Genomic DNA, 18,862 nt, shown 5'->3' on the forward strand with positions numbered 1-18,862 from the left:
AGTTCCAAACTATTTGCTGCTCATCTTTAGGAACACAGTTTTAAAATATGCATTTTAGTTTTATATCCAGAAATGTCCCTGAACTCTTTTATTGGTTCAAAAATTTGTGTTTGCTTAGATTTTTCTATGTAAATAGTTATAGAGTATATAATAACAATTTTTTTCTTCTTTAAAAATTTTTAATATATTCTTTCTTGTCTTACTGCTAAGGCTAGGACTTCTAGTATATCACTGAATAGAAATAGTGATAGAGTGCACACTTATCTTGGTTTTTTTTTTCTTTTTGCCGTACGCGGGCCTCTCACTGTTGTGGCCTCTCCCGTTGCGGAGCACAGGCTCCGGACGCGCAGGCTCAGCGGCCATGGCTCACGGGCCCAGCCGCTCCGCGGCATGTGGGATCTTCCCGGATCGAGGCATGAACCCGTGTCCCCTGCATCGGCAGGCGGACTCTCAACCACTGCGCCACCAGGGAAGCCCACTTATCTTGTTTTTGACTTTAAATGTTTTATTATTAGCTATAAAGCTGTTTACTCTGTGTTTTTAGTAAATATACTTTATTAGGTTAAGCAAGTTTTTTTCTCTACCTAGAGCATTAAGGATTTTTTTTTTTAGTTTTGTTTTGTGAAAGGATATTGATTTATACCAATGTTTTTCTGTATCTGATCACATGGATCAAATGGTTTCTCATATTTAATTTATTCTACTATCGTGATTGCATTGAAAGATCTTTTTACTGTAAAATTACACCTTCATTCCTGAATAAATCTGATTAAAAAATAAATGTGTACATGTATGTACATATGTGTCTGTGTTATTGGATTTCTAAATTTTGGTTCAGTATAACATTTTTATCTCCGTTAACCATAAGTGAGGCTGAGCTTTCATTTACTGCTTTGTTTTCAGAAAGAGCTATTTGTCCCTTTTGTTTCTTTTTCTGGAATAATTTGCATAAGTTTGGGATCATCTGTTTCTTTTCTTCTTCTTCTTCTTTTTTCTTTTTTCTTGGTAGAAGTCACCTGTAAAGTCATCTGGGCCTCGTTGTTTATTTGTGTGGTGAAGTCAATTTTGTTAATTTTCATAAGTCTACTCATAGTTGAGTCAATTTTGGTAAATTTTATTTTTCCAGGAAACTGCCATTTATCTGTTTCCTAATTTATTGGCATAATGTTCATAATATTCTCTTAGTTTAAAAATCACTGTATCTGCTATCTTCCTTTTTTTCTTAATCTAATTTGTAAAAGGATTTAAATTTTACTTGTTATTTCAGAGAACCAGCTTTTGTATTTTGTTTTCTATTTTATTTATTTCTGCATTTTCCCCTTCAAATTTCCCTAGGTTAACTCTGCTGTTTCTTTATTAACTTCTTGATTAGTTATTGAGCTGTTCATTTTCTAGCCTTCTCTAATATAACCAGTTAAGGTTATAAACTTTTACTTTAGGCACTGTTAAAACTGCATTCCACAAATTCTGATATGTATTTCCATGACAATTCAGTTTTAAATATTTCTCTATTTCCATTTGTTTCTATCAACTTCCCTTTGCCCTTCCAGACCCACTCACTTCCTCCCCTCTCCACCCTGCTCTCTGCCCCACAGGCTGTTGTGTCCTCTGTCTTCCAGCTGGGTTCTGCTAGTGGGAATTCCTGGCAAGAGATGGTAGAGGAGAAGGAAAACGAGGTCAGGGTATTTATTTTCCTGGTCTCTTCTCTGTGAGATTGCTGGTTACATCCCTTGACAGAAGGTCACTGCTTCTTAAAAGATGGCCTGTTCTGCAAATAAGATTCTCTTTTGGTATTCCAGTAACTCCTCTATCTCCTGTCCCTTTGGACCTAGAGGTTGTGACTGTTCCACTGTTTCTAGTCCCAGATCCTCCATTGTCCCTTGATTCCCATATATCCTGCCCACATCTTTAAAATTTGTTTTTTAAAAATTGAGTGACCATCTGTTATCTGTTGGAACCCTGAATGATACACCACTTTTATTTTGTCTTTGGTCCACGACTTATTTAGAAGTTTGTTTTTAATTTCCAAGTATGTGAGTTTTTTAAAAGTTATTTTTTTAAAACTAACTTCTAATTTTTAACTGATCAATATTTAGAGAACATGTTCTATATCATCATGATTCTTTGGCATTTGTTGAGAATTGCTTTGTGGTCAATTTTTATTTTGTTCCACAGGTGCTTGAATAGAATAATTATTTTCTGTATCTTTATTACTTTTGCCTGATAGATGGGGGTTGTATAATTGTATGTTTGTCATTTCTTCTTTAAAAATTAATTTTTCTTTATACACACTTGAGATCATGTTACTAGATGCATACAGATTTAGAATTATTTTATCTTCCTGGTGATTTGTTCTTTTTGTCATTGACCGCCCCCCCCCCTTATCTCTAATGATACATTTTGCTTTAAAGCCTATTTTGTCTGAAATGAATATAGTTACTCCACCTTTCATTTCCTTAATAGTACTTCTGCATGTCTTTTTTACTTTTCCCTTAATATTTCTTTATCCTTATGTTTTAGGTATATCTTGTATCAACAGCATATAGTTGGATTTTTTTTAAGCTACATAATCTAATTATCTGGTTTTTAAATAAAAGAAATATTGTCATTTTAGCTTACAATCAAAGTATAGTACATTTAGGATTCAAGGGATTTGGATTCCAGTCTCTACCCCACCGTTGTGTGACCTTGAGCAACTCTTTCAAACTCTCTCTCAGGACAGTAGTGATAAAATAGAAGTGTTGAATCAGATTATCTTGAATATCCCCTCTAGCTCATTTACTGTCATTCCCTTCAATTACAGTAACATGTTACAAATTGATTTGCGACAGGGACTCTTAAAACCAGACCTAAAAATAAAAACAAAATCCTAGTGCAATTTGGTGAAAGAATTCAGATAGTAACTGATGTTTAGCTTTGGGTATTTGCTCTTTGTCATCTAAAACTTTAATTTTCCGTCATTCAATGTATAATACTTTTGCAGTTCAATTTTCTGAGGATAATCCATGTTTTTTAAAGAACATATTTTCCATGATTTGGGGGATATATATAAAAATATATTTTCTTGTGATTCTAAAGGTCTTTCATATTCTTTTCTTTCTTTATAAATTTATTTATTTATTTTTGGCTGTGTTGGGTCTTCGTTGCTGCCCACGGGCTTTCTCTAGTTGTGGAGAGCAGGGGCTACTCTTCGTTGCGGTGCATGGGCTTCTCATTGCGGTGGCTTCTTTTGTTGCGGAGCACAGGCTCTAGGTGCGCAGGCTTCAGTAGCTGTGGCATGCAGGCTCAGTAGTTGTGGCTCGGGGGCTCTAGAGCACAGGCTCAGTACTTGTGGCTCACGGGCCCAGTTGCTCTGCAGCACGTGGGATCCTCCTGGACCAGGGCTGGAACCCATGTTTCCTGCACCGGCGGGAAGTCCCTCTTTCATATTCTTTAACAATCCAAAACTGATTTTCAAGGTTTTGTTATTAGTTTCCTGCCTCCTTTTCTTTTAGCCTACATTTTAATTTCTACAAAATCTTTTCTAGAGTTGTGGATACCATGATCTTTACCAGTTTTTCAAAAGATTAATCTAAAAATGACATCACTATATCTGAACCCTAAGACCTTGGAAATAAACCTACAGATCTCATTGTTAGTCTCTCCATTTAATGGAGGTACAGAAATAACTGCATCTAGTTTTTGTAGAGAGACTATTTTATTTGGAACCCCATTTTGCATGGTTGGCTATAGTGACACAGACTTTAGGATTAAGGCCTTTAGGAAGGAAGAGGTCACACTGTTTCTTGCTTTGGTTTTCACCTCCATTTTTGCACCTTTGTGTTAATGTGAACCAAACAGCTTCCCAAATCTACAACTGGTTCCTGGGCTTCCTCAACCCACCTAGAAAACTGCAGCAACCTAGGAGGTTGTCATTTAACTGACAATACTCTTGGTTAGGAGTCTGCTTTCTTATACACCAATCATATAACCCTATGGTTACTTTGATTTAACTTGGTTATTTTTTAATTCATCCCAATAGCGCATTTACAGACTCTTAGGATGGGTCAGTTCTCCAGATGACTCATCTCATCTTTTATTGGGCCATTTTTCTGTGTAGATGCAAAATATGTGGGTGGGAGGTGGGAGGCTAGAACCTAAACTGAGTCTCTTTATGTTCAAGGTGGGTGGATCACCAAATTTGAGTGTACTCCTGTAATTGTTTTTTAAAGTACTTTAAATCATATAGTTAACATACTAATATCACCTCTGTTTAAAAATAAAGGATAAAAACCCCCTCAAGGTCCGCTTTCACCATGCCCTCCATTGCTTACCTCTCTTAGAGGTAACCATTATTGTTTTGAGGACACCTTTCCAGTGACCTTTCTATACATTTCTTTCCTATACTGTATATACATATACACATTTTTTTCCTTACATAAATGACACCTTCTCATTTTATAGGTGAGGAAACTGAGACCTTGAGGGAAGCTGTGTTGCAAATTTATTGAAGGAAAGTGGACTGGACCATGGGTTCTGGTATTTTACTTCTGATGCATGGGCTGCCGCACTAATCAATTAGTTTAGAGGCTGGGGAGCAGGTGCGAAAGTCGCTTTAGTGCAACGATGTAGGATTTGTATTTTGATAGGAGTTGCAGGAAACCTAGCAGAGGGCTCTGGAGTTGCAAAAACAAAAAATATACTGTCATCGGCAGTTGGGTCTGTTAATAAAGCTTGTGAAGCTGAAACGCAAATAGCCTACTACCTACCAAGCCCTTCGGAAACTTAGGAAGCAATTTCGCGTCTCTGAGACTAGCCTTAGAGCTTGGAGAGGAAGGCACCAGAGGTTGCAATGAAGGATGCGGTGGCGGACAGCAACCGAGCAGCCAGCCAACCCAGAGAGCAGAATGCTCTCCCTGACCGATCTGGAAGTGCGCCTGCGCAGGCCGCCACGGGGGGCCGGGGTGGGCGGGGCGGAGCTTGGGGGCGGTCAATGAGCCTGCGCAAACCGTGCGGCGAGGTGGGGGAGGGCGTTCCGTGTGTGTCTGTGTTGTTGTTCGGCGGCAGCGGCGGCGGCGGTAAGATGGCTGCCCACGGGGGCTCCGCGGCGTCCTCGGCGCTGAAGGGGTTAATTCAGCAGTTCACCGCCATCACCGGTAAGAGACGCGGTTACCGGAAGGTGGAGAGTGGGGTCTGGAGCGGGCGGCCGGTCTGCCCTGGGCTTCCCTTTACCTTCATGCATTCCTCCCTCGGGCTTTACCCACAGCTCTCGTCCTCCCTCCTGAGGAAGAGGCGACGACGGCGTCGGGTCTCCGGGTTCAGGCGGGAGACACCCCCTTACCCCCGCGCACCCCATACCCTCGTTCTTGGTCTTCTCGCAGTGTGGAGGGAAACCTCCCCACCCCCTTTCAGCCCAGACCCGGGGAATGGGCCGAGCTCATCCTCCCCCGCCGGCCCGGGGACCTGGGGGCGGGAGAGGTGGGGGGCCGCACCCGGGCCACCGCCCTCCTCCTTCATCATCATCGCCTCTTCTCTGTGCAGCCTTGGGGTGCAGCGCATCCCCTCACCTCCTTATTCCGTTTTTCCTTGGCCAGGTCATTCTCCCCCCCGTCCCTGGCCTGCCCTTCCCCTTTCTGGGCCCCTCGGAGCCATCGCTGTGGCCCTGGCGTGTTCGGGCCCTCCCGCCTTAACGGCGAGGCTGGTGGGTTCGGCAGCGCCTTTACCGATCTCGGGGGATAGGCCGCCAGAAAGGGGGGGGTGCTGAGGAGTACCCTCCAGACTGAGATTTTAAGAGAAGAATGAGGGGGAACCCCCCCAGACCTTAATAGGAAAGGCCTGGAGGAATCCTCGGTGGCGTTTCCCACCTCCCCATTAAAAAATAATAAAGACTGAGACGATGGCGCCAGGGCCTCCTGCTGATAAAATAGGAATGACGGCAGAAACTTCTTTGAGACAAAATCAGTTTCTGGATGTCAGTATACCCCAAACCCACGGTTTTTCTTTTCCTTTGGACCCCTGCGAAGGGCACACGCAGATCCTCTTACTGCCTGGAGGAAAGGCCCTAAGCCGTTCTATGAATTCTCTCTGTCTTGTTCTCTGTGATGGTGCTGAACTTTTTTTGCATGAGTTATTAGAGGGCGGAGCAAATGATGAAGTTCTCTGTGGAGTGATTTGAGAGAAGAGTACTACATGTGCCTGAGTGTAATTTTGCCGTTCTAGTTTGTCATTTTGTAAGGAGGTCAGAATGTTAGCAGATCTATACATTATTTGGTAGTTTGTTAGATGCAGAGAACATTTCCATTTTCAATGTATCCAGAGTTTGACGTGCAAGATCTGGTTAAGTGAAATTTTATATTTTAACCACTGCCGGTTGTTTGCGAGTTGTCGTTTTATAGTTAAAGGTATTTTTAGTTTTTACTTTGCAGCGATAACTATATGTTTGATGCATTGTCTAGCCTGTGGGCATGAAACATCGAGTCAAAGTTGATAAAGTAAAATTTGTAACAAAATTGGGATGAGAATTGGAATAACTTTTCTTAATATTTAAAAATTGTGATTGGACTATTATATTAGAGATGTAATGCATTTCCCAGTGTCTAAGCAGATCATTATTGGGAAAATCAGAAAATTATTGTGTATATAAGTTAATACTGCTGTATTATGTTTATATAGAAAAATCTTTGTAGTGAATTACATATAGAAGTGATTATCATTATCTTTTCTTTAGATTTTCTAGAGGTGGTTTAAGATGCCACCTATTTCATTCCAGTTTTTTATGCTAACTACCACTTTAGGAACTCGGATTGTTTTAGTCTCACATTATTCCTTCTAATGCAACATTTTTGGTAGGTGTAGACAAAACCCAAAATGTGGTGAGATGAAGTGACTCACTTAATTGCTTTAATTCTGTTTCTGTGTGCCAGTCTTCATGGCTTGTTTCCTGGTCACAGGCCCTTCTATTCCTGAATCAAGTTGGAGACCCTCAGTAGACAGTGGTATCTGGAGGTCTGTAAAAGCGAAAATACCTTAGATTCTTCTTAATGTATTATGGATTTATAATAATGATTTTTTACAAGATAGTAATTAAATATTAGAAACACATGATTGACCTCTTTATTCCCTTTCATATATCCTAAAAAAATTTGTGTGTGTGTGTATATATATATATATGTATATATATATATGTATACGTATATATATATATATATATTTTTGGCTGTGTGGCATATGGTATCTTAATTCCCCGACCGGGGATAGAACCCGTGCCCCCTGCAATGGAAGCGCAGAGTCTTAACCACTGGACCACCAGGGAAGTCCCCACTAATATTTTAAATGGTAGTATTTATGACAAAAAGGTATTTGAAATTTATTTATTGCTAGATGAATGAAACTGACCTTAAGAGTTTATGCTCTCATTTCAAAAAGATTTTACTTACTTGGAAGCCCAACATTGTGGTAAAAGCAATGCATTTTCAAAAATGTGAGTCTTACCTTTTCTGTGGCATTTAGAAGTAGAAGAGAAAATTGAAAGAATTTTAACTTTTATTTCTCACTAAATAGAACAGATCTCTCACACTCTCTCTCTATATGTGAGTATGAAGTGATGACTCTGACTTTTAAAAAACATTAAAAAGATATCACATGAAATAATTTTGAAAAAAGAAACACTAATTCATTCTCACAATAGCAATATTATTTATTTCACATATTATCTTCCAGTTCTTGTTTACATACTTATTTTTATTTTTTAAATTACTTTTAAATTATTTTTACATTGTGGATCATAATGTACATAATTTAGAATTCTGAAATTTTCAATTAACGTTACATCGTAAACATTTTTCCTATGATTAAACCCTTTGATAAGCAGATAGCCAAGGGAAGTGATGGTCTTTGAAGTGGTCACACTGAGAAGCTATGTACCTTTACCATTGATGCCATTAGCATTATTTCAAGCTACATAGAAATCCAGTCCTGTTATTTTATAGTCTACCACATTTTACAGTATTACTCAGTTTGATCTCCCTTGATGCTCTCATACATGGCTTAGACTGCTGACTGCTTTCAGAAGTTATATCAGTTCTCAAAACCTGAGGAAAGAATGTGCCACTGGATCTGAAGGTAATTCCAAAAGAGCAGTTTTTTAAAATGTTTTGAACCACGGCAGTATCCCATTAACACCAACTTGGACTGACATCCAGCCACATGTATACAAAATGCATAGATGTAATCAGAATAATTCATGAGATGAGGGATATATAGATGCTATAGAATAGGTAGAAGTAAATACACAATCAGAAGGTAAGGCCAAAAAGTGAGGGAATAGAAAGTGAGGCTGAGAAGAGTACAAGTGGTTGCTAGTGTAGCATTCCATAAAGCTTTGTGTATAGTAGGCATTCACGGACTTAATGAAATTATAGAACCCCTTTAGTTTAATCTTTTTTAAAATTGTTGAATGAATGCATATTTGTTAAATTAGAAACTCTTGGTGTTTGTTGTATTTGGATTTGTAGTCAACTTCCATTTTCTTTCTACAATACATTTTTCTTGGGTTAGTATTAAAGTGTATTTAAGTTCTCTGTGTCAAGAAAGGTAGTTGCAAGTGATCTAGTTATTAAAACTCTTCTGGAATTTTAAGAACTATTTCAAAAGGTGTTAATGAAGTTTGAGCAGAAATTAGGGAGGGAATAAATTTTTTTGAGTTGCGAGTAGACTCTTACTAGTAAACTCAGTATTTATTAATAGACTACTATGTGCCAGGCATGGTTCAGATCTTGGGGATACTACCATGAGCAAGACATGGTGTCTGTCCTCAAAAAGCTTAAAGGTTAATGGGAATACAGACACATAAATGGGTATTGTAATACATTGGGATAATGGTAAGGAGCTGTTACTGTAGCATAAATGAGGGAGGTCAAGAAAAGCTTCCCAGAAGAAATAATTTCTTAGCTAAAACCTGGAGGGGAGCTGTTTCTGGCAGGAGAAACATGTTCAGAGACCTGGAGGAAAGAGGGACAGGCATACATATGGAGACAAGAAAGGAGAGACAGTAGGTTGAGGGAATTGATGATAATTCCAAATGAAGAGAGCATAGCTTGTGTGAGATGCAATAAATGGGGCTGAAGAGATAAGAGGGTACCAGATTAGGAAGGGCCTTGTAACTCATGTTAAGAAATCTTGGCTTTATTCTGAATGTAGTGGGGAGTCAGTGAAAAGTTTTCATTAGGGGAGTGACACAATCATATTTGGTTTTTTCAGAAAGAGCTACTTGGCCATAGGTGAGAAGAGGTAGGCATAGACATCTATAGAAGACTGTTGCAATAATTGAAGATGCTGGTGTCCTGAAATAAGTTAGTGGCAGAGAAGTGGACTCTGAAAGGTAAGGGAAGAATTCAGAGGAGTCAGAATGAAGCTTAGGATTCTGTTTTGGATGTCTAAGTGTATAATAATACAATTTGTGAAGGTATGGAATAGTAGCAGAGGTTTGGGGAGATGATTAGTTCAGCTTAGGTAAGTTGCTGCCTGTGGGACTTCCAAATGGAGCTGTTCAGTAGGGAAATGAATATTTGGGTCTAGAAAGAAGAGTGACATCTGATGAGTCATATTGATGGCAGTTGAAGCTATAAAAGTGGATGTGTCCTTTGTTCCAGGACACAAAGCTGAAGGAACACTAACATCTAACAGACGGTAAAGAAGAAAGTACAGAGAAGGATCGGAAGAAACCAAAGATGTAGGAGGAAAACCAGGAGAATGTGATGGTACTTCAAACATTAGGAGTAGGGTAATATGTCAGATATTATGTAGGCACTTTGGGAAACCAGAAATCATTGAATATTCACAGATTTTTCTTGGTTAGGGTTGGAAGACATCTTAGAAACCATATTGACCCATTTCTGAGTTAAAATGAGAAATTGAAGGCCCAGAGAAGTAAAGTGAGTTAGGGTTATATGTATAGGTCAGTGCTTCTCAAATTTATTTGTAGGAAAGGACTGCCCCCCCCCTTAAAAAAAAATCTTCATAGACCAATACTTTTAATTTTTCTTTTTTTGGGGGGGTGCTACGCCACACGTGGCTTGTGGGATCTTAATTCCCCAACTAGGGATCGAACCCGGGTCCTCAGCAGTGAAAGGAGGGAATTCCCCAGAGACTAATGCTTTAGTAAAAATGCAATAAAAATTAATTGTTTTAAAAAATGAAATAAAAAGAACACATACAAAATGTAAACCCAAATTCTGTTAAAATAAAGGGTATAATTTGCATACAGTAAAATTTAACCTTTTTAGTGTAGAGTTAAAGTTTTCATAAGTGCATACAGTCGTAAAACCACAATAAAGATGCAGAACAGTTCTTTTTTTTTTTAAATAAACTTATTTATTTATTTTTGGCTGCATTGGGTCTTGCTGTGTGCAGGCTTTCTTTAGTTGCGGCAAGCAGTGGCTACTCTTCGTTGCGGTGCGTGGGCTTCTCATTGCGGTGGCTTCTCTTGTTGCGGAGCTCGGGCTCTAGGCATGCAGGCTTCAGTAGTTGCGGCACATGGGCTCAGCAGTTGTGGCTCACAGGCTCTAGAGCTCAGGCTCAGTAGTTAGGGCACATGTGCTTAGTTGCTCTGCAGCATGTGGGATCTTCCTGGACCAGGGTTGGAACACATATCCCCTGTATTGGCAGGCAGATTCTTAACCACTGCACCACCAGGGAAGTCCCCAAGATGCAGAACAGTTCTATCCTCAGAAATTTCCCCCCGCCCCTTTGTAGTCAATCCCTCCTCTCACCTGTAGCCTAATCTTTTTGTCTGTTCTTTTCCAGAATGTCATCTAAATGGAATCACAGTATGTAGTCGGGCTTCTTTTGAGTCTGGCTTCTTTTACTTAGCATACTGCATTTGAGATTCATTCATGATGTTGTGGTATGAGTAGTTCCTTTTTATTGGTGAATAATATTCCATTGTGTGGATATACTACAATTTGTTTATCCATTAAATGAATGGATAATTGTGTTGTTTCTTGTTTGGGAGATTATAAATAAAGCTGCCCAAAACATTAATGTACAAGTGTGTGAATATATGTTTTCATTTCCTTTGGATAAATAGTTAGGAGTGGGATCATATGATAGGTGTGTGACTTTAAGAAAGTCATACTATTTTCCTAAGTTACTATTGATACATACACCATTTTGCATTTTGTCTTTCTCTGACTGACTTACTTCACTTGGTGTGATAATCTCTAGGTTCATCCATGTTGCTGCAAATGGCATTATTTCATCCTTTTTTATGGCTGAGTAATATTCCATTGTGTGTATATACCACATCTCCTTTATCTGTTCCTCTGTCGATGGACATTGCTTCCCTGTCTTGGCTATTGTCAGTAGTGCTGCAGTGAACAGTGGGGTGCATGTATCCTTTCAAATTATGGTTTTATCCAGATATATGCCCAGGAGTGGGATTGCTGGATCATATGGTAGTTCTATTTTTAGTTTTTTAAGGAACTTCCATAGTGTTCTCCATAGTGCTTGTATATAAATTTTTAAAAAAATATTTTCTATTCCTCAATAGTTAAAAACTCCAGGTGGGAGACCAGTGAGGAGGTTGAACTTTCATCTTACTTCTTGCAACTGTTACCGACTCTCATTTCCTTGGTGGATAGTCTGGCTGGCTTTATTATCATTTCTAGGGGAAGTGTAGAACCAAAAAGTAACCACTTTGTGTCCCTGTCATTTCTGTGCTCTATCCCTGTGGGGCAAGAAAGGGTCTGTAGAGGGATTTTTTTCTTTTTAAAAAAAATCTCTGTGACTACCATACTTAGGTTCCTTGATAATAGTGAAGAGACTGTTCTTTCGGCATTGAAAATAGTGTAGAGAATAGGTATAAAGGACTACTAAAGTTTGAAATGTCTCTTGATTCTTCTTTCCAGCTGTGGTGGAAACAGGCATTACAGGTTTGGGGCTATTTTCTATATGAAGTCATTAAAGGAGAAAGAGTGTGAACTAAGAGGCAGCAGCAAGAAGATGGCCACTGATAAATTGGGTGCCACAAGCTGGCTTAATGCCTTTGGTGCCATTAGCAAGCTAAAGCAGATGGAAGAAAAGGTAGTGGATAAATAAAAAGTGCATGTGGTGAGAAACAGTAAAGTGGGACTTTGGCCATAGATATGGATTATGGGGTGTTATGGACTGAATTTTTGTGTCCTTCCCAAAATTTGATATTTTGAAATCCTGAGCCCCCAGTGTGATGTTATTAGGAGGTGGGGCCTTTGGGAGGTGGTTAGGTCATGAGGGTGGAGTCCTTATGAATGGGATTAGTGTACTTAAAAAGGAGACCCCAGAGAGCTATCTGGGCCCTTCCACCATGTGAGTACACACGGAGAAGACAACTGTCTTATCAACCAGGAAGTGGGCCTGCATCACACACCAAATCTACTGGAGCCTGATCTTTGATTTCCCAACCTGCAGAACTGTGAGAGATAAATGTTCATTGTTTAAGCCACCCAGTCTATTGTATTTTTGTTACAGCAGCCTGAACAAACTAAGACCCTGGGTTAGATTAAGCTATCCTGCTGCTACCTATAATATTGAGACCTCAAAATAAGCCCATGAACAGGTTTACAGGTAGTTTAAACCTGCAAGTTTCTTTTAAAGGCCCCCCTCCCCCTTTTAAAAAAGATTTGTTCTTCATTCTGAATATAATAAGAGAGAAGTTCAAATTTTTTACGGCTGACTCATCAAAAATTGTTATTACCTCTAAGTAAATAGGTAAAACTTGTAACTTGTTTAAATTTGTGTATCACTGTTCCTGTCCTCTATATCATTTAGCCCTCCTTACTTTTCCTTTGCCCTCTCAGTTAACCTTCTGTTCCTCTGTTTAGCTAAGTGGAAGTGTTATTGGCATTTTGGCTAGGACAGTTTCTTGTTCTGTAGGACTGTTCTGTTCATTGCAGAAGATTTAGCACTTGTATGAGTTTCCTGTGGCTGCTGTAACAAATTACCACAAACTGCATTGCTTAACACAGTTATTCTCTCAGTTCTGGAGGCCAGAAGTCTGAAATGAAGGTGTGAGAAATCTTTAGGGGAGGGGAGACATTTTCCAAGCTACTAAGGCACCCCTGGCTTCTCTCCACTAAATGCCAGTAGTGCTCCTATCCCCTAATCATGAAACATCAAAAATGGTGTCTCACATTTCTAGATGCCTCTACTACTTCCTGACATTAAGAACCACTGGAACCTTTAATTATCCTTCAGTTATCTTCTGTTTCTAAAACGATACACTTGGGACCTCCCTGGTGGTGCAGTGGTTAAGACTCTGTGCTCCCAATGCAAGGGGTCCGGGTTCGATCCCTGGTCAGGGAACTAGATCCCACATGCATGCTGCAACTGAGAGTTCGCATGCCACAACTAAGGAGCCCATGTGCCGCAACTAAGGAGCTGGTGAGCCATAACAAAGGAGCCCGCGAACCACAACTAAGGAGCGCTCCTGCTGCAACTAAGACCCAGCACATCCAAATAAATAAATAAATGTTTTAAAAAATGGCATATTCCTGGGCCCTACCCGGACCCTTCCAATTGGAGTGGGGGCAGGATCTACGTTTTAAAAGAGAAAAAAGATACACTAAGTGATAAAACAAGTGATAAACTAAGAATGCCTGATTATACAAGCACAGATAGCTCAGATAATTTGGCTTTATTTAAGAAAGTGAATGGTGTATTTTGCTTCTTGGGCCCCTCTCTAATACTGCCTTCTTCAGTCTTGCCAGGATTTAGCATGTGCTTCTTTTTTAAAAAATCTCATAAGTAGAGACCCCTTTTATGGAAAGCTCTTAGGTCACTATACTGACAAGCTCCAATGATGGAAGTTATCCTGTCAGATTGTCAACAGATATATGATACGCTGCCTATAGTTTAGATTCTAGCACTAAATGGTTAAGTGAGGATTATAGATAAGAATGGCAGTTCTCACTTTGTTATACAGCAGAAACTAACACACCATTGTAAAGCAATTATACTCCAATAAAGATGTTAAAAAGAGCAATTCTGAGCCTTGAGTGTTGACACCTTCTGCCCCCCAAAATATCACAGTTATTATTTCATTTATTATAGCTTTATTTTTGTCTTAAAGTCATTCTCGGTATAATCCCTTTTAATAAATTCTGTTTTAATCTATAGTTCAGTAGATCTCTGGAATACTCACCTATACTTTTTTTACATTTTCCTGTGTTTCTACATCAGCTCTTTTTTGGGGGGGCCACTTGCAGGACTTTAGTTCCCCCACCAGGGATTGAACCTGGGACTTGCAGTGCAAGGGCCAAGTCCTAACCACTGGACTGTCAGGGAATTCCCAGCAGTGGTCATTTTTAAGTTGAATTTCCTTATGAACAAATTTCAAAAGGAGTGAAGCAGCTGGGATTGGTTGCTATTATAGCAGAAGGGAGTTTCGATCCTGCATCAGCATGTTCTTTTTTTTTTTTAATATTTATTTATTTATTTGGTTGTACTAAGTCTTAGTTGCAGCAGTCGAACTCCTTAGTTGCAGCACGTGGGCTCCTTAGTTGCAGCTTGCTGGCTCCTTTGTTGCAGCACACGGGCTCCTTAGTTGTGGCTTGTGAATTCTTAGTTGTGGCATGCATATGGGATCTAGTTCCCCGACCAGGGATCGAACGTGGGCCCCCTGCATTGGGAGCGCGCGGAGTCTTAACCACTACGCCACCAGGGAAGTCCCAGCATGTTGTTTGTCCCTTTTGTGGTGCTTTAGTGCAGTGTGGTGAGCACCTAGAGAGACAAGAGCCCAAATGGTATAAACTCAGCCATTTAATTCTCTGAAAAGAAAAAGATCAGTAGGTGTCATTCAGAAGCTAGTTTTAGGGTTTATTATGGGGCAAAGATAATAGTTCATGTATCTCTTGCTGGAATAAGTAGCCAGAGTAGTTTACATACAGGAACCTTTTAATTTTCAGAAGCTGCTGTGTAGATAAATTAAAATGGTGGAGTACAATAGACACTGAACTTTTAGACTAGCATTTAAGAAATATAGTAATGTAACCAGTATAACTGGACACAATGTAAAAATATTAGAAAAGCACTGAAAACTTCAGGTTTTATGAGTAATGATATGGAAAATTTTCATCAAATTTGTGCTGGTTTTGCCCCAAGAGTCTGTATTTAATTACCTAACATACAGTTGGCTACTGGGATGTTTGAACAACTCCTTTCCCTCAAAAAGTTGAATTTGTTTTTATTTTTGTGTGTTGGGTCTTTGTTGCTGCGTGAGGGCCTCCTCTAGTTGCGGCAAGCAGGGGCTACTCTTCGTTGTTGTGCACAGGCTTCTCATTGTGGTGGCTTCTCTTGTTGCAGAGCACAGGCTCTAGGCGCATGGGCTTCAGTAGTTGTGGCACACGGGCTCAGTAGTTGTGGCTCACGGGCTCTAGAGTGCAGGCTCAGTGATTGTGGCGCCTGGGCTTAGTTGCTCCGCGGCATGTGGGATCTTCCCAGACCAGGGCTCGGACCCATGTTCTCTGCATTGGCAGGCGGATCCTTAACCACTGCACCCCAAGGAAGTCTGAGATTTCACTTTTTTAAAGTGTTTCCTAATGGTGAGAATGTAAGTCTGTATATACTAGAACTTGAGAACTTTTTATTTTTTTAATTATTTTATTTTTATTGAAGTATAGTTTTTACAATGTTGTGTTAGTTTCTGGTGTACAGCAAAGTGATTCAGTTATACATACGTATATATATATATATTTTCTTATTCTTTTCCATGATAGTTTATTATAAGATATTGAATATAGTTCCTTATGCTATATAGTAGGACCTTATTGCTTATTTTATATATAGTATAGAATTTGAGAACTTTTGGTTCAGCTTGACTGAGGACTTATGGAGAGAGAACTGGTTTGAGAAAAGTGAGAACTGGCCAGTTCAGTGAGTTTTTAAAGTCTGTAAGATAGAAGAGCTAGCAGAGACAAGGATAGAGATAAGGCCCTGTGGAAAAGTAGTATCTGTTCCTGTATATACTTTAGGGTGAGGAGGGAGGGGGAAGGTCCACAACTTAACAGGTGGGTATTTGGTGTGTTGTCAAGAAAAATGAGGGGACTGGGACTTCCCTGGTGGTGCAGTGGTTAAGAATCCGCCTGCCAGTGCAGGGGACACGGGTTCAAGCCCTGGTCCGGGAAGATTCCACATGCCGCGGAGCAGCTGAGCCCGTGCACCACAACTGCTGAAGCCCACACCCCCCGGAGCCCGTGCTCTGGAAAGAGAAGCCACCGCAGTGAGAAGCCCACGCACCGCAACTAGAGAAAGCCTGCATGCAGCAACGAGGACCCAACCCCAACGCAGCCAAAAATAAATAAATAAATAAAATTAAAAAAAAAAAAACGAGAAGAAGAATGATGGGACTGATTTTACTGCTGTCACTCTCCATATCGTACAGAGGCATGGCATTGTAAAGTACCACCAAGTGATCTGCCTAGGTTACAAAAACATCTGCACCTGGAGGGAGTGGTACAGAGGTGAGATGAAAGCAGAAGGGTATAAAATAGGAGCAGTTTATAAGGGCCAAATCTTGTGTGCAGCTCAAGAGAGATGAAAAGTTTTCCAGTCAGCAGTGCAGAACTGTTGAAACAGGGAGATAATCAAATTTACATTCTTTTGCAATATAGAAGGTATATCAAAAGGAGCATGACCAAGAGCAAAGAAATGTGATAGTTCATGTAAGAGATGTTGAAGGCATGAACAAAGAGTATAGCAGTGGACATAGAATAGTATGGATAGGGGTGTTGTTAATTAGATGGAAGCTGTAGGATTTGTTGGTTGACTGATGGGCTGTTTGCAGTTGAAGAGAGAATAGTGGAGGAAATTTTCTCAATTTTGAGTAATATATGAAGCCCTTTTTTTTTTTGCGGTACGCGGGCCTCTCACTGTTGTGGCCTCTCCCGCTGCGGAGCACAGGCTCTGGACGTGCAGGCTCAGTGGCCATGGCTCACAGGCCCAGCTGCTCCGCGGCATGTGGGATCTTCCCGGACCGGGGCACGAACCCGTGTCCCCTGCATCGGTAGGCGGACTCTCTCAACCACTGCGCCACCAGGGAAGCCCATATGAAGCCCTTTTAAAGAAAAAACATCCCTGGCCCTATGTAACTTAAATTACCATATATACCCAGATATAAGGCGCACTCCAAATAAAAGGCAATTCTGTATTTGTCCAGTTCCCAAAAAAGATTTTTGAGTAACATAAATATGTAAATTTCTGGAGATTTAAGTGAAATGATTGATGCTTTTTTATAATGTTACTTATTGAGTTAACATTAAATCACAACATTATATATTAATGCTTTTTTCCTGTCATGTTCCATGAAATAATTTTGTTCTGTTTTTGTTTTTTACTAGCATTTAGATATGTCTTTGTCAGCTTTCTGACAAAGCTGTAGCTGCTCAATATCATCTGAGAGTTTTTTGGAGCGTGTGATTTTCACTTTATGTTGTTTGAGATATAGCACATTTAAAATTTGTATATGATGCTTTCACTGGACATTTTATCTTAAGTTCATTTATCCTAAATACCCATTTGCTATTTGTGATTTCCACAGTGTAACCATATTGCTTTGTAAATGAAATTTAAAACATAAATATATGCGGTTTAAAATTCAAAGGATAGGGGAATTCCCTGGTGGTCCAGTGGTTAGGACTCGGCGCTTTCACTGCCAGGGCCCGGATTCAATCCCTGGTCAGAGAACTAAGATCCCACAAACGTGTGGCGCAGCCAAGAGGAAAAAAATTCAAAGGATATAGAAGGGTTGTTTTGGCTGAAGTCTGGCCTTTCTTTCCCCAGTGTACTAACTGGTTAGCTGAAGTACTATGAGATAGTTTTAGATCAGTTTATTAGATATTGATCACATGCAAGCGAACATGACGTTAGATGCTGGGGTACCAAGACAAAAATCAACCCCAGTGTTCAAGAAGCTCCTGCTCTTTTGGAGGAGCTAGAAAGTAAACAAGTATTTACTGCTTAGTAGTATGTCCATGTATGTAATAGAAGAGTATCACAGTGGAGTGAGTGGGGAGGAGGTAGTGTAGAGAATGCTTAGCACAGGAATTGAAAAAAGTAACACTTATGGTGACTCTTGAGCATGCATGAACTAGACGAAGGGAGAGATAAGGGGAATAAGGACTTTCCAAGCGTGTAATTTGGTGTGACTGTACTGAATTGCATAGGATGGAGAAGAGGAGAGGAAAAGCCAGAGAGATAAGCTGACGTCTGATCACAGAGGACTCGCCAGATCATAAGAACTTTGGAATTTATACTGTGGGTGTCAGAGAGCTATTAACTTAAACTGTGTGTGTGTGTTTGTATTTGTGTGTTATAAGCACACTTGTATTTTGGAACATAACTTCAGCAGCAAAGTGGAAGATAGAATGATGATCAGTTAGGAGCCTATTGTAGTAATCCAGGTAAGAAGAATTAAGGACTTGATTTTAAAGTCTTAGAGATAATAATAGAGAAGAGAAAACAAATGAAAGATATTAAGAGTCGAGTCAGCAGTTCATTTCTGGCAGTAGGACTAAACTAGAGAGATACCATGAATAACCCTCCCAAGTGAGGAAAATCCTGAATAAAATATTTTTAAAAATCTTTCAAAATGTATGATTGGGCTGGCAAGAAAGTAAAGAATATTCAGAAGCTAAAAATGAAATGAAATTGGAAATGAGATGTTAGCATGGTTTAAAGTAAGCTTTCACCCTGGTTGAATCTGCCCGAACTGGATGGCTTTGAACTTCTCTTTTGATGGCATCAGAGGGCACAGGAAACAAGCTTGCAGCCTTCCTAAGGAGAGGAATCTGAAAGGAGAACCTTCCCATACATGAAGCGGGGACCTTGGCATTTGGGGTGTGGCAGGAGAAAT

At 39.9% G+C, this 18,862-nt stretch overlaps 1 protein-coding gene across 6 annotated transcripts in view; it reads left to right on the forward strand.

Annotated features, from left to right (window-relative positions):
• Positions 1-5,007: 5,007 nt before the first annotated feature.
• UBXN7 (UBX domain protein 7) overlaps positions 5,008-18,862 on the forward strand; it is a 62,282-nt gene continuing 48,427 nt past the window's right edge. For 2 of the 6 annotated variants that reach the window (XM_033855668.2, XM_033855674.2), the window contains exon 1: positions 5,012-5,135. In XM_033855668.2, the coding sequence (XP_033711559.1) occupies positions 5,063-5,135 (73 nt within the window). In that variant the 5' untranslated portion in view covers positions 5,012-5,062. Of the gene's footprint in view, positions 5,136-9,237; positions 9,359-9,629; positions 9,761-18,862 lie in introns of those variants that run through there. The other 4 variants (XM_073804078.1, XM_033855670.2, XM_033855673.2 and 1 more) reach the window with 4 other exon arrangements.

Source organism: Tursiops truncatus, chromosome 4, assembly GCF_011762595.2.
Source record: "Tursiops truncatus isolate mTurTru1 chromosome 4, mTurTru1.mat.Y, whole genome shotgun sequence".
Taxonomy (NCBI): domain Eukaryota; kingdom Metazoa; phylum Chordata; class Mammalia; order Artiodactyla; family Delphinidae; genus Tursiops; species Tursiops truncatus.